General features: G+C 38.1%; 1 protein-coding gene across 1 annotated transcript in view; it reads left to right on the forward strand.

Annotated features, from left to right (window-relative positions):
* CENPP (centromere protein P) overlaps positions 1–25,782 on the forward strand; it is a 238,588-nt gene that overhangs the window by 25,720 nt on the left and 187,086 nt on the right. Inside the window, exon 4 of the mRNA XM_027550308.1 lies at positions 11,580–11,668. Within this exon, the coding sequence (XP_027406109.1) occupies positions 11,580–11,668 (89 nt within the window). The remainder of the gene's footprint in view (positions 1–11,579; positions 11,669–25,782) is intronic.

The raw sequence follows: 25,782 nt of genomic DNA on the forward strand, positions 1-25,782 counted from the left end.
TTTTGTAACTGCTCTCCCTGAAACCCAACGAACTGGAAAAAATGATCCAAAAATAGGGAACTTTTTAAACTAAAAAGAATATTTGTCTTGGTACAAGTTCAACTACTGGGAGCTATAAAAAATAAAATTGACAGCTTGGGTAATCACAAAGTTATGTGAGACAACCAAGAACAATGGCAGGGTTGAACAATAAGGTTCACCTCCTACACAGAGCCAGCCCTTCAAAACTGAAGAGGTGGCTGTTTCATCTAATGCATAGAAGCAAACAAAGACAATCAGGTAAAATGAAGAAAGATAGTAATATGTTTGAAACAAAAAAGAACAAGATACAGCCTCAGGAAAAAAACCTTAATGATGCAGAGATAAGTAATTTACCTGATGAAGAGTTCAAAGTAATGGTCACAAAGATGCTAACAAACTCAGGAAAAGAATGTATGAATACATTAAGAACTTCAACAAAGATATGGAAAATACAAGTTCCAAACAGAGGTCCCTGAGTTGAAGAATACAATAACTGAATTGAAAAATATGTTAGAGAATTTCAACAGCTGACAACATGAAAGAGAATAAAAGATCAGTGAACTCAAAGACAGGGCACAGAAACTCACCAGATCAAAGCAAAAAGAGGGAAAAAGAATGAAGATGAAGGTAGCCTAAGGGATTTATGGGATAAAATGAAGCATGCTAACATTCACATATAGGCATCCCAGAAGGAGAAGAGAAAGGGTACAAAAACATACTTAAACAAACAATGGTGGTAATTTCACTTCCCTAAACTATAAAAACAGTTCTTCAGATCTAGGAACCCCAGAGAGTTCCATGTTAGAGAAACCCCCCAAAACCCCACACAGAGACACATTAAAATCAAAATACCAAAATTTGAAACCCAGAAGAGACTCTTAAAAGCAACAAACAAGAGAAAAACAATTGTTATATATAAGGGAACCCCCTAAAGACTTTCAGCAGGTTTTTTAGCAGAAACTTTGCAGGTCAGAGGAGAGTGGCAGGATGTATTCAATGTGCTGAAAGAAAATAATTTCCAACCAAGATTAAACTTGGCAAAGTTATGATTCAGAATTGAAGGAGAGATAAAAGAGTTTTGCAGATAAGCAAAAGCTGAAGGAGTTTATCACCACTAAACCAGCCTTAAGAGAAATGTTAAAGGGATTTCTTTAAGCTGAAAAGGTCAGTAAATTGGTAACAGGAAAACACGAAAGTATAAATCTCACTGGTAAATGTAAATATATAAGTTTTGTTGTTCAGTTGCTAAGTTGTGTTCGATTCTTTGCAACCCCATGGACTGCCGCAGGTCAGGATAGGTAGTGAATTAATCACTTACAAAGCTACTATGAAGGTCAAAAGAAAAAAGTAAAAACAACTAACTACAATAATTATTTATGGGAGTATGGCTGAGTCCCTTTGCTCTCTACCTGAAAATATCACAACATTGTTAATCAGCTATATTCCAGTATCAAATTAAAGATATGAAACCCAAAGATAACAGAAGGAAGGGAATAAATAACATAGATCAGCAGAATTGCCTGGCGGTCTAGTGGTTAGGACTCTGCACTGTCACTGCAGAGGGCCTGTGTTTCATCCCTGGGAACTAATACCCCACAAGCCATGTGGTATGGCCAAAACAAGGAAAACTCTGAACATAGATCAGAGCAGAAACAAATGAAATAGAAACTAAAAAGACATTAGAAAAGATCAATGAAACTGCCGCTAAGTCACTTCAGTCGTGTCCGACTCTGTGCAACCCCATAGACAGCAGCCCACCAGGCTCCCCTGTCCCTGGGATTCTCCAGGCAAGAACACTGGAGTGGGTTGCCATTTCCTTCTCCAATGCATGAAAGTGAAAAGTGAAAGTGAAATCGCTCAGTCGTGTCCGACCCTCAGCGACCCTATGGACTGCAGCCTTCCAGACTCCTCTGTCCATGGGATTTTCCAGGCAAGAGTCCTGGAGTGGGGTGCCATTGCCTTCTCCACAATGAAACTAAGAGCCGGTAATTTGAAAAGATAGTCAAAACTGAATAAACATTGAGTTAGACTCACCAAGAAAAAGAAAAAAGACTTAAAAAAATCAGAAATGAAAGAGGAGTCATTACAGCTGCTACCACAGGAATACATAGGATCATAAGAGACTACTATGAACAGTTATGCACCAACAAATGGATAAACAGCTAAAAACAACCTTCCAAGGCTGAATCAGGAAGAAATAGAAAATCTGAACAGACTAATTACTAATAGATTGAATCAGTAATTTAAAACCTCCCAACTAACTAAAATCCAGGACCAGATGGTTTCACTGATAACTGTACCAAACATTTAAAGAATTAATACCAGTGGTTCTAAAACTATTCCAAAAAGCAGAGGAAGAGCACTTTGAACTCACTGTATAAGGCCAGCATTACCCTGATACCCCAAACAGACAAGGGCACAAGGAAGAAAATTATAACCCAATGTCCCTGGTGAACATAGATGCAAAAATCATTAATAAAATATTAACAAACTAAATTCAACAATGCATTAAAAGGATCATACAGGATGATCAAGTGAAATTTATTTCAGGGTTGCAGAAATTGTTAAAAATTTGCAAATCAATTGATGTGTGCATCACATTAACAGAAAAATAAGGATAAAAAATATGATTATCTCAATACATGCAAAAAAAGCATTTGATTAAAGTCAACAACCATTTAGCAAATTTAACCATTTAATCATTTCAACAAAGTGAGTATAGAGGGGATATACCTCAAAATAATAAAGGATAAATATGGTAAGCTCAACAGTGAAAATAACTCTTCCTGTAATATCTCACTGGAGTAAGAAATGGCAACCCACTCCAGTATTCTTGCCTAGAGAATCCCATGGACAGAGAAGCCTGGCGGGGCTACCATCTGTGGGGCCGCAAAGAATCAGACATGACTGAAGTAACTTAGCAGTAAGATCTCAGATAAGACAAAGGATGCCTACTCTTGCCATGTTTACCCAACACAGTATTGGAAGTCATAGCCAGATCGGTTATATTTTTTTAAAAAAGGACTTTGCTAGTGGCACAGTGGCTAAGAATCCACCTGTAGTGGGCACAGGTTCTGTCCTTGGTTCAGGAAGATCCCATATGCCACAGAACAACTAAACCCATGAGCCAAAACTACTGAGCCCATGTGCCCTAGAGCCGGTGCTCTGCAGCAGGAGGAGTCACTTCAATGAGAAGACCACACAACACAACTAGAGAATAGCCCCCACTTGCTGCAACTAGAGAAAGTCCACACGCGGTAATGAAGACCCAATGCAGCCAATAAATAAATAAATTTAAAAAATAATGAAAGGCATCCAAATCAGATAAGAAGTAACAATGTCACTGTTCATAGGTGATATATGTTGTTATTTATAGAAAACCCTAAAGGCTTCCTCCCCACCAAAAATCTGTTAGAATAAATGAACAAATTTAGTTAAGTTGTGGGATACAAAATCAATTAATCTGTTGCATTTCTATACGATAATAGCTACCAGAGAAATTAAGAAAACAATTTCATTTACAATAGCATCACAAAGAATAAAATACCTACAATAAGTTTAACCAAGGAGATGAAAAGCCTATGCACAGAAAGCTATGATATTGATGAAAGAAGTTTAGAACAGAAGTAAATAGAAAGATATTCCATGCTTGTAGATAGGAAGAATTAACATTGTTAAAATGTCCACACAGCCGAAAGCTATATACAGATTCAGTACAATGCCTACCAGAGTTCCGATGTGTTCTTCACAGAACTAGAAGAAACTCCTACAATTTGTTTGGAAGCACAAAATATCTCAAATAGCCAAAGCAGTCTTGGGAAAGAACAAACCTGGAACCATTACACATCTTGATTTCAAATTGTATTACAAAGCTATAGAGATCTAATCAATATTGTCTTGGCATAAAGTGGAGGCATATGTCAATAGAACAGAATAAAGAGTCCAAGAAATAAACTCATACATATGAGTTAATTTATGTCTGCTTACCTGATAACTCAGTTGGTGAAGAAGCCGCCTGCAATGCAGGAGACCCCGGTTCAATTCCTGGGTCGGAAAGATCCACTGAAAAAGGGATAGGCTACCAACTCCAGTATTCTTGAGCTTCCTTGGTGGCTCAGCTAGTAAGGAATCGCCTGCAATGAGGGAGACCTGGTTTCGATTCCTGAGTTGGGAAGATCCCCTGGAGAAGGGAAAGGCTACCCACTCCAGTATTCTGGCCTGGAGAATTCCATGGACTATAGAGTCCATGGGGTCTCAAAGAGTCAGACACAACTGAGTGACTTTCACTTTTATGTCAAAAGAGCCAAGACTATAGAATGGGGAAAGGATAGTTTCTTCAATAAATGGTGTTGGGAAAACTGGATAGCCACATGCCAAAGAATGAAACTGGACCACTCTTACATCATACACAAAACCTAACTCTAATTAACAATTAACAATATTAACTCAAAATAGATTATAAATTTGAATGTAAGACCTGAGACCATAAAAATGCTAGAAGAAAACATAGGTGGTAAGCCTCTTGACATCACTCTGACAATGACTTTTTAGATTTGACACCAAATGCAAAAATAAACAAGTGGAACTATATGAAACTAAAAAGTTTCTGCACAACAAAGGAAACCATCAACAAAATGACAAGACTGAATGGGAGAAAATAGTTGCAAATCATATCTAATAAGGTATTAATATCCAAAACATGTAAATCATAGGCTTTATAATGACAAGATAATTTGCCTATTCTAATGGGTAAAAGGCCAAAATCCAACATACACACACATAACTCAAACAAAGACAAGATATTCCTCTGAGATTTTTTCTTTCCTTTCTTTTTCTTTTGTCTGTGTGGGTTATCATAGCTTTATATGAGATGTAGTTCACATAACATATAATTTATCCATTTAAGGTATACATTCAGCAGTTTTTAATCTGTTCAGATTTGTGCAACCATCACCGTGTCCAGTTTAGAACTTTATTACCTCAAAGAGAAACTTCATGCTCTTTATCACCCCTCATTTGCCCTTCTTCTGCCCAAACCTGACTTATCCATATATCTTCTGTCTCTATAGATGTGCCTATTCTGGGCATTTCATAAAAAATGGAGTTACATAATTTTTGGTCTTTTTTTTGACCAATTTCTTTTACTTAGCACCACTATTTTCAGGATTCATTCATTCATGTTATCACATGTATTGTTACTTCATTCTTTTTTTCTAGCTGTGCTGTGAGGATATATCACATTTTGTTTCTTCATTCATCAGCTAAGAAACATTTGGCAGCTTGTTTTTTCCTTTTGGCTGCTATGGATAACACTTCTGAAACTACTCATGTATAGGTTTTTCGGTGGACATATTTTTCATTTCTCTTGTGTATATCTAGGTAGAGAATTACTATGGGGCTTCCTTGGTTGCTCAATGGTAAAGAATACACCTGCTAAGCAGGAGACCACCTGCAATGCAGAAGACTTGGGTTCAATCCTTGGGTTGAGAAAATTCCCTGGAGAAGGAAATAGCAACTCACTTGAGTATTCTAGCCTTGAAACCCCGTGGACAGAGGAGACTGGTGGGCTACAGCCCTTAGAATCACAAGAGTTGGACACAACTTTGTGACTAAACCACCAGCACCAGAAAATTACTGGGTCAGATGGAAGTACCAGATATGACTAGTATGTTGAGCATTTTTTCATAAGTTTATTGGCCATTTGTATTATCATCTTTGATGAAATGTATGTTGAGATCCATTGCCCAGTGTTTAATTGGGTTATTTGTCTTTTTATTATTGAGTTGTAAGAGTATTCTGGAAATTTGTTTCTGATTAGATGTGGTAGTAGATGCCCACAGTCTTCTTTAACTACAGCTGCTCCTAATAATTCCCACTATATTCTTGAGCAGCTGAAAAACTAAACAAAGATTACAAGCCATTAATACCCATTTCTCCAGCAGCTGAAAATACTGAAAAGTCAGATACACCCAGACAAATGGGGAAGAGTCAGTCATTTATCTGCTCATCCTATATCCTTAGGAAATAGCAGAAATTGCTGGATCTACTCCTGTAAACAAAAAAGATCCACAGAGTACACAGCACAAAGATGGTACAGAGTTTGTTCATCATCATTTAGGATTCTTGCCATGAAAGGAATTAGAAAATGGAGTTAAAGTCTCTCTGAAAGAATGAATCCAGGAAATGCAAGAACATGCTATATTGTAACTGTTTACATTCTCAAATGAAAACATTCAAAGAAAACTGAATAAAAGGGAAAGACAGCTGAGAGAAAGAAAGGAAGAAAGAATAAAATGATTATAGTGCTGAAAGCTAAATTAGGAGTAGCTAGGAGTAGAATATAGGAGAAGGCAATGGCAACCCACTCCAGTACCCTTGCCTGGCGAATCCCATGGACAGAGGAGCCTGGTGGGTTGCAGTCCATGGGGTCGCATAGAGTCGGACACGACTGAGCGACTTCACTTTCACTTTTCACTTTCATGCATTGGAGAAGGAAATGGCAACCCACTCCACTATTCTTGCCTGGAGGATCCCAGGGACGGGGGAGCCTGGTGGGCTACTGTCTATGAGGTTGCACAGAGTTGGACACGACTGAAGCGATTTAGCAGCAGCAGCAGCAGGAATAGAATATGGAGGATAGGCTTGAGAAAAACCACAAGTGCAACTGAAAAGAAGAAAAATCTGGAAAACAAAATGAAGATTTGTGTGATTTTTTTCCAAAAAACAACCAAAAAAATGAAACAGAAATGATAGGTAAATATATAGCATGAGAAAATTTACTAAAGAAGAAAACCTTTATTTTGCACCTCAAAATATTTAACAGTTTATTTAACAATCCTCATTATTGTATATAGTGTTGTTTTAGATTTTTGTAGTAAGGAGCTGTTAGGCTTTGTCTTCATTTCATATTTCTTTAAAGTACAAATTGGTGTAGATGGTAAAGATCTGCCTGCAATGCAGGAGACTGGGGTTCGATCTCTGGGTTGGGACGATACCCTGGAGGAGGAAATAGCAACCCACTTCGGTATTCTTGCCTGGAAAATCCCATGGACAGAGAAACCTGGTGGGCTACAGTCCATGGGGTTGCAAAGAGTCAATGATATATTAGAATTCAAATTGCTGAGGCAGAGAGTATAAACTTTTTAAGTTATGCATTATCAAAATGATGTTATAGATTAACATGTCATCTCATTGTTTTATATTTACATTTATCCTGTCAGAGTGAACTTTTTTTTTCCATGTAACTTGTCATTTACCTATAAGTTTTTAGTTCATGTTCTTTGCCTTTTTCTTTTAAGTTTTCATATCTCCTTGTCATGTTTATAGAACAAATTTTCCTTGTTTATTACTTTTCTTTTAGTTATGTCATTTTATAGCAATAGTTTGTATTTTTATGTAATCATATTGCTATTTTGTTGTTGCTGTTTACTTAGAAAGTTCTTTCTCACTCAGTAATCGGTTAAATGTCTATATTTCTTCCTCATATTTTATGGCTTCAGTGTTTACATTGAAGTAAGTAATTCACTCAGTGTTCATTTTCTTTTTTTTTTTTATTTTTTTTTTAATTTTTTCCTAATTTTATTTTATTTTTAAACTTTACATAATTGTATTAGTTTTGCCAAATATCAAAATGAATCCGCCACAGGTATACATGTGTTCCCCATCCTGAACCCTCCTCCCCCCTCCCTCCCCATACCATCCCTCTGGGTCGTCCCAGTGCACCAGCCCCAAGCATCCAGTATCGTGCATCGAACCTGGACTGGCAACTCGTTTCTTACATGATATTTTACATGTTTCAATGCCATTCTCCCAAATCCTCCCACCCTCTCCCTCTCCCACAGAGTCCATAAGACTGTTCTATACATCAGTGTCTCTTTTGCTGTCTCGTACACCGGGTTATTGTTACCATCTTTCTAAATTCCATATATATGCGTTAGTATACTGTATTTATGTTTTTCCTTCTGGCTTACTTCACTCTGTATAATAGGCTCCAGTTTCATCCACCTCATTAGAACTGATTCAAATGTATTCTTTTTAATGGCTGAGTAATACTCCATTGTGTATATGTACCACAGCTTTCTTATCCATTCATCTGCTGAAGGACATCTAGGTTGCTTCCATGTCCTGGCTATTATAAACAGTGCTGCAATGAACATTGGGGTACACGTGTCTCTTTCCCTTCTGGTTTCCTCAGTGTGTATGCCCAGCAGTGGGATTGCTGGATCATAAGGCAGTTCTATTTCCAGTTTTTTAAGGAATCTCCACACTGTTCTCCATAGTGGCTGTACTAGTTTGCATTCCCACCAACAGTGTAAGAGGGTTCCCTTTTCTCCACACCCTCTCCAGCATTTATTATTTGTAGACTTTTGGATAGCAGCCATTCTGACTGGTGTGAAATGGTACCTCATAGTGGTTTTGATTTGCATTTCTCTGATAACGAGTGATGTTGAGCATCTTTTCATGTGTTTGTTAGCCATCTGTATGTCTTCTTTGGAGAAATGTCTATTTAGTTCTTTGGCCCATTTTTTGATTGGGTCGTTTATTTTTCTGGAGTTGAGCTGTAGGAGTTGCTTGTATATTTTTGAGATTAGTTGTTTGTCGGTTGTTTCATTTGCTATTATTTTCTCCCATTCTGAAGGCTGTCTTTTCACCTTGCTAATAGTTTCCTTTGATGTGCAGAAGCTTTTAAGGTTGATTAGGTCCCATTTGTTTATTTTCATTTTGTTTAGGTTTGGAGTGAGGATCTGAGGCATTCTTTTAAGAAATAACCCAGATCTTCCCTAGTGGCTCAGTGGTAAAGAATCTGCCTGCTAATGCAGGGGACACAGGGTTGATCCCTGGTCTGGGAAGATGCCACATGCTGCGGGACAGCTAAGGTTTATACCGCAACTACTGAGTCTGTGCTCTAGAGCCCAGGAGCCACAACTGCTGAGCCCATGTGCCACAATTACTATAGCATGAATGTTCTAGAGCCTGTGCTCTGCAGCAAGAGAAGCCAACTCAGTGAGAAACCTGTGCCCCCACTTACTGCAACTAGAGAGAAAGCCCATACAGCAATGAAGACCCAGTACAGCCAAATAAATAAATAATATTTTTTAAAAAGAAGTAACCCTTTTGCACAGTGAAGAAAATCATAAACGAAAAGACAACCCACAGAATGGGAGAAAATATTTGCCAATGAAGCAACTGGCAAGGGATCACTCTCCGAAATAAACATACAGCTCATACAACTCAATACCAAAACAATGAACAACCCAATCAAGAAATGGGCAGAAGATCCAAATAGACATTTCTCCAAAGAAGACATAGAGATAGCAAGAGGCATATGAAAAGATGTTCAACATCACTAATTGTTAGAAAAATACAATCAAAACTGCAATGAGGTATCACCTCATGGATGATTCTGGTGATGGTCAGAATACCCATCACCAAAAAATCTACAAAAACGAAATGCTAGAGTGGGTGGAGAAAGGGAACCCTCTCACACTGTTTGTGGGAACGTAAATCAGTACAACCGTTACGGAGAATAGTATGGAGGTTCCTTAAAAGACTAAAAATAGAGCTGTCAATCCCATTGGTGGGAATAAGTCTGAATAAAAACGTGGTTTGAAAGGAGTTTTTATTGTTCAGTCACTAAATTGTGTCCAACTCTTTGTTGTTTCACTGTTTCCACTTTTTCCCCATCTGTTTACCGTGAAGTGAGAGGATGGAATGCCATGATCTTACTTTTTTGCATGCTGGATCTTAAGCCAGCTTTTTCACTCTCCTTATTAACCCTCAGAGAAGGCAATGGCAACCCAATCCAGTACTCTTGCCTGGAAAATCCCATGGGCGGAGGAGCCTGGTAGGCTGCAGTCCATGGGGTCACTAAGAGTTGGACACGAGGACACAACTGAGCGACTTCACTGTCACTTTTCACTTTCATGCATTGGAGAAAGAAATGGCAACCCACTCCAGTATTCTTGCCTGGAGAATCCCAGGGACGGGAGAGCCTAGCGGGCTGCCATCTATGGGATAGCACAGAGTCGGACACAACTGAAGTGACTTAGCAGCAGCAGCATTAACCCTCAGCAAGAGTCTGTTTAGTTCCTCTTCACTTTCTGCCATTAGAGTGGTATCTTTCAAAGGATAATGTACCCTGGTGTTCATTGCAGCACTGATTACAATAACCAGGACATGGAAGCAACTTCAGTGTCCATGGACAGAAGAATGGATCAAGAAGATGCGGTACAATGGAACATTACTCAGCCATAAAAAGGAGAAATAATGTCATTTGCAGCTACATAGATGGACCTAGAGATTGTCATACTGAGTGAAATCAGATAGAGAAAGACAAATGTGTATCACTTATGTGTGGAATCTTAAAAAAAAAAGGTACAAATGAAATTATTTTAAAAACATAAATAGAGTCACAGATGTAAAAAACAAACTTATGGTTAATAAGAGGAAGGGGGAAAGGGATAAATTAGAAGATTGGGATTGACATGTTGTTGTTTAGTCACTAAGTTGTGTCCAACTCTTTGTGGCCCCATGGACTGCACACTAGGCTTCTCTGTCCTTCACTGTCTCCCAAAGTTTGCTCAAACACATGTCCATTGAGTCAGTGATACCATCCAACCATCTCATTCTCTGTCGCCTTCTTCTGCCCTCAGTCTTTGCCAGCATCAGGGTTTTTTCCAACTAGTCGGCTCTTTGCATCAGGTGGCCAAAGAATTGGAACTCCTACTTCAGCATCAATCCTTCCAAAAAATATTCAGGATTGATTTCCTTAAAGATTGACTGGTTTAATCTCCTTGCTGTCCAAGGGACTCTTAGTCTTCTCCAGAACAACCGTTTGAAAGCATCAATTCTTCAGCACTCAGCCTCTTTTATGGTCCAGCTCTCACATCCATACATGACTACTGAAAAAAACATAGCTTTGGCTATATGGACCTTTGTTAGCAAAGGATATCTCTACTTTTTAATACACTGTTTATGCTGTCTAGATTAGTCATAACTTTTCTTCCAAGGAACAAGTGTCCTTTAATTTCATGGCTGCAGTCACTGTCCACAGTGATTTTGGGGCCCAAGAAAATAAAGTCTTTCAGTATTTCCATTTTTTCCCTGTCTATTTGCCATGAAGTGACAGGATCAGATGCCATGATCTTAGTTTTTTGAATGTTGAATTTTAAGCCAGCTTTTTGACATGTATAGACATTTTACATATAAAATGGATAACTAATAAGGGCTATAGCACAGGGAATTCTACTCAGTACTCTGTAATGATCTATATGGGGAAAGAATCTTAAAAAAAAAGACTGTGGATGTCTGTGTATGTATTACTGATTCACTTTGCTGTGCATTTGAAATTAGCACAACATTATAAACCAACTGTACCCCAGTAAAAAAATTTTTTTTAAGTAACCCATATTTGCAGTACTTTTTATTGGTTACTTTTCCTATAACTTAGTGACATTTCATTTGGCGTATTTTGAAAAGTAGTTTTTTCTCCTTATTTAAAAGTTGACTGTGCTTTGATAAAAAAAAAAAAAAAGCTTTTTTTTTTGTTCTTATTTTAGGATAAAGAGAGTTTATCTTCTGTTATTACTGACCTCAGCATAATAATGGAGCCTACGGAATATTCAGAATTAAGTGAATTTGTGTCTAGGTAAGATATTTACTTATTTTTATAAAGATATTTCTTTCAGCTTACAATTTTAAGTTTACCTGTTCTTTTTCTTGATAAGTAAATATCAAAATGCCTCTAAAAGCATAACACCGGTTTTGGTCCTGATACGTAGGCACTGTGCTAAGGGGGAAGTGAAATGAAGTGAAGTTGCTCAGTCGTGTCCGACTCTTTGCGACCCCATGGACTGTGGCCTGCTATGCTCCTCCATCCATGGGATTTTCCAGGCAAGAGTACAGGAGTGGGTCGCCATTTCCTTCTACAGAGAATCTTCCTGACCAAGGGATCGAACCCAGGTCTCCCGCACTGTAGGCAGACGCTTTACCCTCTGAGCCACCAGGGAATTTAAGGGGGAACATGACATCTGTTAGCAACTGACAGGAGGGCAGAGTGACTGGGGGAGTGTTGGATAAGATACAGTTAGCAATGTATGTAAGGTCCACATTATGGATTTTGGAGCTTGACCATAGTCCTATGACAAATGTGAAAGTATGGAAAGATTTTAAACAGAGCCTAAGCGAGGCAAAATTTTGACATCTTGGAAAGGATTGTTGTTGATGTTGCAGGGAGAAGGGATTTAAGGGGTGCAAAATTGGATACAGGAGGATTGGTGACTAGCCCATTAAAACAGTTCAGGGAAACAGAAATTTGTAGTTTGGACTAGACTAATGGTGGCTGAGGTAGAGGACTGGGTAGATGGGGTATATTTAGGATGCACCATTGAATAGGCATGATATTGGTTGAAAAAGAGGGGTCAGGAGTCACTGACAAATGATAATTCCTTGATGATGGTGACTGCATTTGTTGAGATAGGAAGAGTTGCAAGAAGAGCATGTCAAATGAGATTGTGGCTTCAGTTTGGACATGTTGAACATAAGTGCCTTTGAAACACTAAAGTAAAAATAAGAAGTAGGCAGCTAAAAAGAGATGTAAGTAGTAGATATAAACACTGGGGTTTTCCACCAGTGGGTAAAGTTAAAACTTTGAGCAAGAATGAGATTGCCTGTGGAGAGAATATAGAAAATAGGGAAAGGACTGAAACTGAACCTTGAAGAATTCTAAAATGTATGTTGAATAGATTTGAAGGATCCTGCAAAGGATTTAGAAAACTGAAAGATGGGAGGGCAAACCAGGAATTTATTGTTGACCTTTGCCAATTGGATTGACAATTTTTCTTACACGTCTTTAAAGAAATCCTTCCAGTGTCTACTGGAGTACATAGGTTGTGAAAAGAAGTCTGCTATATTGTTTGTGTGTATGCATGCATTTTGGGGGCTGCTTTCATATCTATTAATTTTTTTTTTGACAGTTTCTGCTATTTCTAGAGAGTGTTTATGTGAACATTTCTAGCCATATCTTTTCAGGTACTTTTACTGTCCTTTTCTCTTTCTTCTTCTCCAACTCTGATTACTTATATGTTAAAACATTTGATATATTATGTTATCTTCAAGTTCTGCAATGAGCTCACTGAAGGGATTCGTCATGTCTAAAGTAATGTTGTTTTTATTTCTAGTGTTTTCATTTGATTCTTAATTTTTTCTCTCTGCTTAAATTCCCCATTTTTTCATGAATATTATCTAGCTTTCTTACTAGATCTTTTAATCTATTAATCATAGTTATTTTTTTCTTTAATGTTTATTACAGAAATTTTCAAATATAGGTTCCTACTGCTTTCCAAAAATAGAGCATTCCTATGAAACCTTTTGTAAGCCAAAATAGTGTAAAGCAAAGAAGCTGTTACCTCTGGACAGTTTTTGCTAATAGATGTGCAGAATAAATCAAGATATAGCACAGATAGTCATAGACACAGTTCAAAGTTTGATGCTGAGATGCTGAGTGTGGTTTCTGGGGAAGGAGCTTGATGGTACCAGTCTTGCTGCTCAAGGTGCATGTTGGCTTGCTGCAAAACAAACCCTGAATCCTGTTTTCACTTTTCACCTTTTTTTGTAAAAGTGAAGATTCTTTTCAGATTTCTTTTGTTTAGCAACAAGAGGTAATAATGTAGGTCTTTGGTAGAAGTAAAGTGGTGTGAGTATTCCTTGCTGGCTCAGTGGTAAAGAATCTACCAAAGCAGAGACATGGGTTCTGGTTTGGGAAAATCCCACATACTGTGTAGCAGCGAAGCTCGTGCGCCACAACTATTGAGCGTGTGCTCCGGGGCCCAGGAATCACACCTACTGAAACCCATGTGCCCTAGAGCCCGTACTCCACAAGAGAAGCCATTGCAATGAGAATACTTCACACTGCAATGAAGAGTAGCCCTTGATCCCTGCAACTAGAGAAACGCCTTCATATCAAGGAACACCTGGCACAGCCATAAATAAATGACAAGTGAAAGTGAAAGTCGCTCTGTTGTGTCCGACTCTTATGGAATTCTCTAGGCCAGAATACTGGAGTGGGTAGCCATTCCCTTTTCCAGGGGATCTTCCTGACCCAGGAATTGCACCGGGGTCTCCTGCATTGCAGGCAGATTCTTTACCAGTTGAGCTAACAAGAAAGCCCCATAATTAAATAAATAATTTAAAAATAAAAAGTAAAGTGGATTGACTCAAACTTTTGAGAAGTGGAGGGATACATGGATCTATAAAAATAATAGTATAATTAACCTGCAGCTACATTACTTTGGCAACAAAGGTCCATCTAGTCAAGGCTATGGTTTTTCCAGTGGTCATGTATGGATGTGAGAGTTGGACTGTGAAGAAAGCTGAGCGCCAAAGAATTGATGCTTTTGAACTGTGGTGTTGGAGAAGACTCTTGAGAGTCCCTTGGACTGCAAGGAGATCCAACCAGTCCATTCTAAAGGAGATCAGCCCTGGGTGTTCTTTGGAAGGAATGATGCTGAAGCTGAAACTCCAGTACTTTGGCCACCTCATGCGAAGAGTTGATTCATTGGAAAAGACTGTAATGCTGGGAGGGATTGGGGGCAGGAGGAGAAGGGGATGACAGAGGAAGAGATGGCTGGATGGCATCACCGACTCTATGGACATGAGTTTGAGTGAACTCCAGGAGTTGGTGATGGACAGGGAGGCCTGGCGTGCTGCAATTCATGGGGTCACAAAGATTCGGACACGACTGAGCAACTGAACTGAACTGAACTGAACCCATTAGGTACTTTCAACAATTATAAATATTTTGTGACACTTATTTTCATCTTTCTTACATGTTTTAAACTTTGAATTTAGAAATAATTATAGACTCACAAGAAGTTGCAGTAAAAACCATATATAAGGAGACTGAGAGTGGTAGCATCTTATATAATTGTAGTATACTATCAAAAGCAGAACATTGATATTAGTAAAATTCAGAGAGCTTTTGCAGATTTAAATCTACAGTTCAGTGATATTAAATACATTCATAATGTTATACAGTCATCATCACCATGCATCTCCATGACTCTTTTCATCTTGTAAAATTGAAACTCCATACCCATTAAACCAGAGCTCCCCATTTCCTTCTTTGCCCAACCCCTAGCAGCCACCATTCTTATTCTTTCTCTGTGATTTTAAATCATAGTCATTTTAAAGCCTATATCTGATATTATCAACATTTGAGTCATCTTTGAGTTCAATTCTGGTGACTACAGAACTATTACTATTAGTTACCATTAACTAACAATAATAATATTACTATCACAATGTTATTGTTGTCACTATGAACTATTGTCTACAGTAGTTCATCTTTTCTTGAATTTCTGTGTCTCATAATTTTTTTATTGACTGATGGACATCAGTAAATGTCCATCTATTGATGGACATTTCAGTAGAGACTGAAACAAATAGTATTTATGCTCAGAAATGGGCACATTTCACTTATCAGTCTGTTCGTATGGGGTTTAATTTAAGGTAGTCAGCAGTTGAGCTGGTTTGGGGTTTTTATTTCTTTTATTAACTTTAGTCACTAAAGATTTCAAATTCTTCCAACAGTGAATTCAAACTCAACTTCAAATTTCATTCTTCCTTATGTTTGGAATAGAGAAGGCAATGGCACCCCACTCTAGTACTCTTGCCTGGAAAATCCCATGGACGGAGGAGCCTGGTAGACTGCAGTCCATGGGGTCGCTAAGAGTCAGACACGACTGAACGACTTCACTTTCACTTTTCAGTTTCATGCATTGGAGAAGGAAATGGCAACCCACTCCAGTGTTCCTGCCTGGAGAATCCCAAGGACAGGGGAGCCTGGTGGGCTGCCGTCTCTGGGGTTGCACAGAGTCGGACACAACTGAAGCGACTTAGCAGCAGCAGCAGTATGTTTGGAATAGAGTTTAGGGAGCTGGAAGGTTTTCATCAGTATTCTAGCTTCACTCTCAACTTTTAGTAATTCCTGTACGTCTGTATCTCAGAGGGGAATGTTTCTCCCTGCACTTGACACTCTCCAGCAGTAGGTGTCGATGCTTGTTACTTGGTGCTAGGCTCATGGTGGGAACAAAGGGAGATCTATATTCCATGGTTCATCCATAGTATTGGGCAGATCCTATGGACCTGCACCTTGGGGATTGGGAACACAAGTTTTCCTGCTCTTCCCAGTGCAGCCAAACTCAGCCTGGGTCTGGGGTTGGTCTTGGGTGGAAGAGTGTTCCTTGTCCTTCTCACCCCCACACTCCTGTGGTAACAGGATTATGCTTGGTTTTAATGTAGGATCCTGCACCCACAGGTTTTGTACCCCTCCCATGGAACAGAGGTGTTTAATTTCTGTCCTTCTTTATAAAGCAATGGATCTTTCTCTATGTAACCTGAGCATTTTCTGCCCTTCCCCCAGGGTCAAATGGGTTTGACTTTTATTCCTCCCTTGGAAAAAAGGGATTTTTTTTTTTTTTTTTTTTGCATTGCTTTCCTGCTGCTTCTTTAGCAATTTAGAGTTTTGACTTCCTACCAGAGAAAAGTTCTGGCTTCATTTTGAACCCCAGCAGCAGCTGATCACCTCTTTGTGCCTGTGCCACTGAGGGGAGCTCCTGCTGGGCTCCTGCCATGATCTTTCTGGTGGAGTCCTTTTGTGCCTGGGGTTCCCATCTGTTCCAAAATGACATCTACCCCACAATTGTCCTTTGATAATTCACTGGAATTTTAGCTAATTTCTTGTTACCCGCTTGTATGGTGGCTCCTTCCCTCCCCTCTGTTTAACCAAGGGTGAATAGTTTATGTGTCCTGTTTCTCCTTTGAGGAAGAAAAATGTTAATTTATTTGGTTGCCTTGTGATTCAGATCTTTGATGGGCTCAAGAAAGATTATGATTTTATAGATTATTCAGATTTTCCATGATTATGGCCCTCTCTGCAACTTTTTACGTTTTTCGTAGAAGTGGTTCAGTTTTAATTTTCTCTGATTCTCAATCTGGAATTTGGGCCATACTATCTTTTTATCTTCTGTATCTATCTTACTCTTTATATTTTCTGTCCCTTCATATCTTTGTGCTTATTTCTGATTGTTCCTCAGATATGTATTTTGGTGCAGTAATTATTTCTTAATTTTCTAACTAGTCTTTTTTAAAAAACAGTTATTGGAGTGTAGTTGATTTATAATACCAGGCTCCTCTGTCCATGGGAATCTCCAGGCAAGAATATTAGAGTGGGTTACCCTGCCCTCCTCCAGGGAATCTTCCTGACCCAAGGATCAAACCCACATCTCTTACATTTCCTGCATTGGCAGATAGGTTCTTTACCACTAGTATCACCTGGGAAGCCCATTTTATATATAGTAGTGTGTATGTCAATCCCAGTTTCCCATAATCTGCTCTTAAACCCCTGTCCATTGAGTCTTTTTTTAAAATTGAAATATAGTTGATTTACAGTGTTAAGCCAATCTCTGCTGTACAGCAAAGTGACTCATTATACACATATATACATTATTTTTTATATTCTTTTCCATTATGCTTTATCATGGGGTATTGAATGTAGTTCTCTGTACTATGCATTAGGTCCTTGTTCTTTGCATCTACTAACCAACTCCCAGTCCATTCCTTTCCCTCCCCCTCCCACTTGGCAACTGCAGGCTGTTCATTACGTCTGTGAGTCTGTTTCTGTTTTATAGATAGGTTCATTTGTGCCATATTTTAGTTCCCACATATAAGTGATATCATGTGGTATTTGGCTTTCTCATTCTTACTACACTTGCTGCTGCTGGTGCTGCATCGCTTCAGTCATGTCTGACTCTGTGCGACCCCATGGACTGCAGCCTACCAGGCTTCTCCGTCCATGGGATTCTCCAGGCAAGAACACTGGAGTGGGTTGCCATTTCCTTCTCCAATGCATGAAAGTGGAAAGTGAAAGTGAAGTCACTCAGTCGTGTCTGACTCTTAGCGACCCCATGGACTGCAGCCCACCAGGCTCCTCCATCCATGGGATTTTCTGGGCAACAGTACTGGAGTAGGGTGCCATTGCCTTCTCCCCTTACTACACTTAGTATTATGATAATCTCTAATTGCATCCATATTGCTGCAAATGGCCTTATTTCATAATTTTTTGTGGCTGAGTAGTACTCCCTGGTATATGTATATCACATCTTTATCCATTCATCTGTTGATTGATATTTACATTGTTTCCATGTTTTGGCTATTGTGAGTAGTGCTGCTATGAACACAGTGGTGCATGTATCTTTTTTTTTTTTTTTTAAGATGCATTCTCATTTATTTATTTTTGGCTGTGCTGTGTCCTCATTGCTGTGTGGGCTTTTCTCGTTGCGGCATGCCAGTCAACTCTAGTTGTGGTGTGCGGGCTTCTCATTATGGTGGCCTCTCTTGTTGTGGAGCACAGACTCTAGGGTGCACCAACTTCGGCAGTTTTGGCTCTCCCATTCTAGTGCACAGGCTCAATAGTTGTGGCACACAGGCTTAGCTGCTCCACGGCATGTGGGATCTTCCCAGGTAATGGATCAAACCCATGTCTCCTGCATTGGCAGGCAGATTCTTGACCACTGAGCCACCAGGGAAACCCCCATGTATCTTTTTTAATTATAGTTTTGTCCAAGTATATGCCTAGGAATGGGATTGTTGGATCATATGGTAATTCTATGTTTAGTTTTCTGAGGAACCTCCGTGCTGTTTTCCACAGTGGCTCTACCAACTTATATTGTCACCAACAGTGTAAGAAGGTTCCCTTTTCTCCACACCCTCTCTAAGGTTTATTTGTAGACTTTTTAATGATGGCCATTCTGTCTGTTGTGAGATGGTACCTCTTTCAATTTTGATTTGCATTTCTCTAATAATTAATGATGTTTGAGCATCTCTTCATATGCATTTATCCATGTTGTTGTTTAGTCACAAGTCATATCTGACTCTTGCAACTCTGTAGCCCACCAGGCTCCTCTGTCCATGTTCTTGCTGGATTTCCCAGAAAGAAGTGAGTTGCTATTTCATTCTCCAGGGGATCTTGCCGGACCCAGGAATTGAACCCTCGTCTCCTGCAGTGACAGATTCTTTACCACTGAGCCACCAGGAAATCTCTTTGCTTATCCATTGAGTCTATAACTTCACTGACAGTACTTGTCATTTGTAAAAGTTCTATGCGTCTGATTTTCAAATTTTCTTATCTTTTTTAAAAATAATCTTTTTTTAATTATTGCTTTTCCATGTAATTATTCTTGGTGATCTCCTCACTTGTATATTCCAGTAAAGGAGATAATTATTGTTTCAAATTGTCTAACCATGTATTAAAGCCATCCACTCACTGATCTTTTAACCTCACTGTCAGGACCAGTCTTTCCTCAAAGTTCTCTGTGTGACTTCTTTCATAATTTTTCTCTTTTCTCTTCTTTTCTTTCTTCCTTTTCTGTCTTTCCTTTCTTCCTCTCCTTTTTGCTTCCTTCCTTCTTCCATCCCTCCATCCCTCTCTCCTTCCTTCCCTCCTTTTTTCTCTTCTTTCATAATTTTTTTAGTATGTTTCAATTATCATACAATAAAATTGACTTTCTGTCATAGAAGTATTGTCAATTTAGCACAAATATAAATTCATAAAGCTGTCACTATAATCAGAATAAGGAACAATTCCATAATACTAAAAAAGTCTCATGCTGACCTTTTTAGATATGACCATTACTCCTCCTCCTAGGCACTGACTATCTTTGGTATGTTCTTCATCAGTAGAATTTAGCCTTTTCCAAGTGGAATCACATGGTATGTAAACTTTTGAGACTAGTTTATTTCACTAAAGCTAATTCCATTGAGATTAATTCATATTTTTGTGTGTATCAATATCTTTTTCTTTTTATTATTGAGTAGTATTGTATTACATGTATATTCCATAGTTTGTTTATCCATTTACTCACTGACCGACATTTGGGTTGTTTCTAGATTTTTGCTATTATGAATAGAGATGCTCTAAACATTTGTGTGAAGCGTTTTGTGCGAGTGTAAGTTTTCATTCCTCTTAGGCAGAGATGGGCAAATTTTGATTCACAGACCATTTGCTTATTCTTTTTTAAGAGTCAGGTCAATTTTATTTGGCTGTGCACCATGCAGCATGCAGGATCTTAGTTCCACAACCAGAGGTCAAACCTGTGCCCCCTGCACAGGAAGTGTGGAATCTTAACCACTGGACCACCAGGGAAGTCCCCAGCTACCTATTTTTATAAGAAAAGTTTTATTGAAATGTAGTCATGTCCATTTCTTAAGTATTATCTGTAGTTGCTTTCATTGTAAAATATCAGAGTAAATTAATTTTACAGTGTTATAATACAGACTACATTGTCTGCAAACTTGATGTATTTACTATCTGATGTTTTAAGGAAAATTTACTGATTTCTGCTCTAGGATGAATACTTGGGAGTTGGACTGTTGGGTCATGTGATAAGCACATGTTTTGTTTGTTTGTTCTAAGAAATTGTCAAGCCATTTTCCAGAGGCTTTTACCATTTTGTGTTTCCACCAGCAATGTATGAGAGTTCCTATTGCTCTGCAAGGTCTCCAGGACTTCGTATGCATGTATTTTTAAATTTATCCATTCTAGTAGAAGTGTAGTAGAATCTCATTTTCCTGCACGTTTGTTTGTGTTTTTTTTTTTATTGCTTCTTTAGGTTGTTTCTCACTATTGTTTTGAGAGTTCTTTACATATTCTGCATACCTGTATACAAGTCCTTTATCATATATGAAATTTCTAAATATTTCTCCCATTTCCATAGCTTGTCTTTTCATTTTCTTAACAGTATCTTTCAAAGAGCACAATATTTTGGTTTCAAGATCACAGTTTGCCTTTGTTTATTTATTTTTTTGCTCATGTTTTGATACGATGTCGGAAAACTTTTTGCCTAACCTCAGGTCATGAAGGCTATCTTCAAAATCTTTAGAAATTTTTATATTTTCACCTTTTACACTTAGATCTTTGATTTATTTCCGTTTAAGGTCATTGTTGATCTGTTTGGATTGGGCTCTACCCAGCAGTATTTGTTCTCTTTGTTTTTTTCTTGTATTTTGCCCTTCTGTATCTTTTCTAGATTCCTTGAATACTTTTTAAAATTCCACTTTATTTTGACTTTTTTCTATATCTCTTACATAAGTATATATATATTAAAATAATATATCTAAATGTGTATTATGTTTATAATATATATATGTATATAACTGGTTGATATAGGGATCACTGTCTACTTAGAATTAATATTTTATCACTTCAAATAGAAATTTTGTACTAAATAGGTCCCTTTACATGCCTATCTCTTCATATTAAAGCCATCATTTACTTCTACATACATTTTAACCCCATCAGATAATATTACAATTATTATTTTCTAGATTTTAATATATTGTAACAGTCTGATATAGCTATGCAGATTTTTATGATTTGGGTTGTTTTTCTTTATTTTTCATATTACCAGTTTCCCTCTAGCATCATTTCCTTTTGAGTAGGTTGAGTTGGACAAATTCTTTCCATTTTCTTTCTAAGAATATCATTATTATACCTTCATTTATTAAAAATATTTGCACTAGATATTGAAATCTGAATTGACTTCCTTCTGGCCTCCATGGTTTCTGTTGAGAAATCTATTCTCTTTGAATCTTTGTTACTCAATATGGCATGTGTCTATCTTCCTCCAACTGATTCATGAAGTTTTCTTTTTAATTTTCAATAGTTTGGTTACGATATATTTAAGCGTGGATTTCTTTGAGTTTATCCTCGCTGTGGTTTTTCTGAGCTTCTTAAATTTGTAAGCTTGTATCTTTTACCTAATTTGTCAAGTTTTCAGCCATTATTTTTCCAAATATTTTTTTCAATCAACGTTCTTTCTCCTTTTCTTCTGGGTCTCTGTCAACATAATTATAAAATCTTTTGGTGTTGTTATACATGTCCCTTGGACTCCATTAATTTTATTTAATTTTTTCCTTCTGTATTATTCCAATTAGATGGTTTCTGTGTACTCACTAAAATCAGGATATTAAACACTTCCATCAATGCAAAAATTCCCTTATACTGTTAACACATGGCAAAACCTGCTCTGATCTTCATTACTGCAATTTTTCATTTTATGAAATGTCAAATAAGTGAAGTCGTGTAACCTTTTGAGATTGGCTTCTTTCCTTAGCCTAATGCCTTTGAGATTCATCTATCTTTTCATTTGTGAGTAGTATTCTGTTGTATGGATAATATTTTATTTATACATTCATCTACTGGAGGACATTAAGGTTATTTCCAGTTTTGGTGATTATGAATAATACTGCTCAGTAGAGGTTTTTATGTGAATTTAAACTTTCTATTTTCTAGAGTAAAAACCAGAAGTGAGGTTGCTGGGTCATATGATAAAAATATGTTTAAATTTCTAATAAACTGCCAAATTGTTTACAAGAGTGACCATGCCAATTTGCATTCCCACCAGCAGTGTATGAGAGTAACTGATAGTATTTTAGTGAGTTAACTTCTGATAATCATTTTATTTTATTTTATTTATTTATTTTTTAATTATTTATTTATTTTTTTTTACATTTTATTTTATTTTTAAACTTTACATAATTGTATTAGTTTTGCCAAATATCAAAATGAATCTGCCACAGGTATACATGTGTTCCCCATCCTGAACCCTCCTCCCTCCTCCCTCCCCATAATCATTTGATTTTAGACCTAGTATTGGCCACCCAAGACAGATGGGTCATGAAGGAGAGTTCTGACAAAACGTGGTCCACTGGAGAAGGGAATGGCAAAGCACTTCAGTATTTTTGCCTTGAGAACCCCATGAAAAGTATGAAAAGGCAAAAAGATAGGACCCTGAAAGATTAACTCCCCAGGTCAGTAGGTGCCCAATATGCTACTGGAGATCAGTGGAGAAATAACTCCAGAAAGATTGAACAGAGTCAAAGCAAAAACAACACCCAGTTGTGTGAATGTGACTGGTGATGGAAGTACAGTCCGATGCTGTAAAGAACAGTATTGCATAGGAACCTGGAATGTTAGGTCCATGGATCAAGGCAATATGGAAGTGGTTGAATAGGAGATAGCAAGAGTGAGTGTCAACATTTTAGGAATCAATGAACTAAAATGGACTGAAATGGGTGAATTTAACTCAGATGACCAATATATATACTACTGTGGGCAGGAATCCCTTGGAAGAAATGGAGAAGCCGTCATAGTCAACAAGAGTCTGAAATGCAGTACTTGGATGCAGTCTCAAAAACGACAGAATGATCTCTGTCCGTTTCCAATGCAAACCATTCACTATCACAGTAATACAAGTCTGTGCCCTGACCAGTAATGCTAAAAAGCTAAAGTTGAACACTTCTATGAAGACCTGCAAGACATTCTAGAACTAACACCCAAAAAAGATGTCCTTTTCATTATAGAGGACTGGAATGCAAAAGTAGGAAGTCAAGAAATACCTGGAGTAATGGGCAAATTTGGCCTTGGAGTAAAGAATGAAGCAGGGCAAAGGCCAACAGAGTTTTGCTAAGAGAACACACTGGTCATAGCAAACACCCTCTTGCAACAACACAAGAGAAGACTCTACACATGAACATCACCAGATGGTCAGTGCTGAAATCAGATTGATTATATTCTTTGCAGCCAAAGATGCTTTATACAGTCAGCAGAAACAAGACATGGAGCTGACTGTGGCTCAGATCAGGAACTCCTTATTGCCAAATTCAGACTTAAATTGAAAAAACTAGGGAAAACCACTAGACCATTCAGTGATTTACCTAAATCAAATCCCCTACGACTATACAGTGGAAGTGACAAATAGATTCAAGGGATTAAATCTGATAGACAGAGTGCCTGAAAAACTATGGATAGAGGTTTGTGACATTGTACAGGAGGGAGTGATCAAGACTATCCCCAAGAAAAAGAAATGCAAAAAGGCAAAATGGTTGTCTGGGAGGCCTTACAAACAACTATGAAAAGAAGAGAGTGAAAGGCAAAGGAGAAAAGGAAAGATATACTCATTTGAATGCAGTGTTCCAAAGATAGCAAGGAGAGATAAGAAAGCTTTCTTCAGTAATCAATGCAAAGAAATAGAGGAAGACAATAGAATGGGAAAGACTAGAGATCTCTTAAAGAAAATTAGAGATACCAAGGGAACACTTCATGCAAAGATGAGCACAATAAAGGACAGAAATGGTATGGACCTAACAGAAACAGAAGATATTAAGAAGAGGTGGCAAGAATACACAGGAAAACTATACAAAAAAGATCTTCATGACACAGATAACCACAATGGTGTGACCACTCACCTAGAGCCAGACATCCTAAAATGCGAAGTCAAGTGAGCCTTACAAAGCATCACTATGAACAAAGCTAGTGGAGGTGATGGAATTCCAGTTGAGTTATTTCAAATCCTAAAAGATGATGCTGTGAAAGTGCCACACTCAATATGCCTGCAAATTTGGAAAATTCAGCAGTGGCCACAGGATTGGAAAAGATTAGTTTTCATTCCAATCCCAAAGAAAGGCAATGCCAAAGAAATGTTCAAACTACCACACAATTGCACTCATTTCACACATTAGCAAAGTAATGCTCAAAATTCTCCAAGCCAGGCTTCAACAATATGTGAACCATGAACTTCCAGATGTTCAAGCTGGATTTGGAAAAGGCAGAGGAACCAGAAATCAAATTGCCAACGTCTGTTGGATCATCAAAAAAGCAAGGGAGTTCCAGAAAAACATCTACTTCTGCTTTATTGACTTGCCAAAGCCTTTGACTTTGTGGATTACAACAAACTGTGAAAAATTCTTCAAGAGATGGGAATATCATACCACCTTACCTGCCTCCTGAGAAATCTGGATGTGGGTCAAGAATCAACAGTTAGAACTGGACATGGAACAATAGACTGGTTCCAAATAGGAAAGGAAGTACATCAGGGCTGTATATTGCCACCCTACTTATTTAACTTATATACAGAGTACATCATGAGAAATGCTGGACTGGATGAAGCGCAAGCTGAAATCAAGATGCCAGGAGAAATATCAATAACCTCAGATATGCAGATGACACCACCCTTATAGCAGAAAGCAAAGAACTAAAGAGCCTCTTGATGAAAATGAAAGAAGAGAGTAAAAAAGTTTGCTTAAAGCTCAACATTCAGAAAACTAAGATCATGGCATCTGGTCCCAGTACTTCATGTCAAATAGTGGGGAAACAGTGGAAACAGTGACAGACTTTATTTTTTGGGCTCCAGAATCACTGCAGATGGTGACTGCAGCCATGAAATTAAAAGACGCTTGCTCCTTGGAAGATAAGTTATGACCAACCTAGACAGCTTATTAAAAAGCAGAGTCATTACTTTGCCAACAAAGGTCCCTGTAGTCAAAGCTGTGGTTTTTCCAGTAGTCCTATATGGATGTCAGAGTTGGACTAGAAAGAAAGCTGAGCACCGAAGAATTGATGCTTTTGAACTGTGGTGTTGGAGAAGACTCTTGAGAGTCCCTGGACAGCAAGGAGATCGATCCATCCAGTCCATCCTAAAGGAAATCAGTCGTGAATATTCGTTGGAAGGATTGATGTTGAAGCTGAAACTCCAATACTTTGGCCAGCTGTTGTGACAAACTGACTCATTTGAAAAGACCCTGATGCTGGAAAAGATTGAAGGCGAGAGGAGAAGGGAACGACAGAGGATGAGATGATTGGATGGCATCACTGACTCAATGCACATGAGTTTGAGTAAGCTCCAGGAGTTGGTGATGGACAGGGAG

The sequence above is a fragment of the Bos indicus x Bos taurus genome, chromosome 8 (genome assembly GCF_003369695.1).
Source record: "Bos indicus x Bos taurus breed Angus x Brahman F1 hybrid chromosome 8, Bos_hybrid_MaternalHap_v2.0, whole genome shotgun sequence".
NCBI classification, from domain to species: domain Eukaryota; kingdom Metazoa; phylum Chordata; class Mammalia; order Artiodactyla; family Bovidae; genus Bos; species Bos indicus x Bos taurus.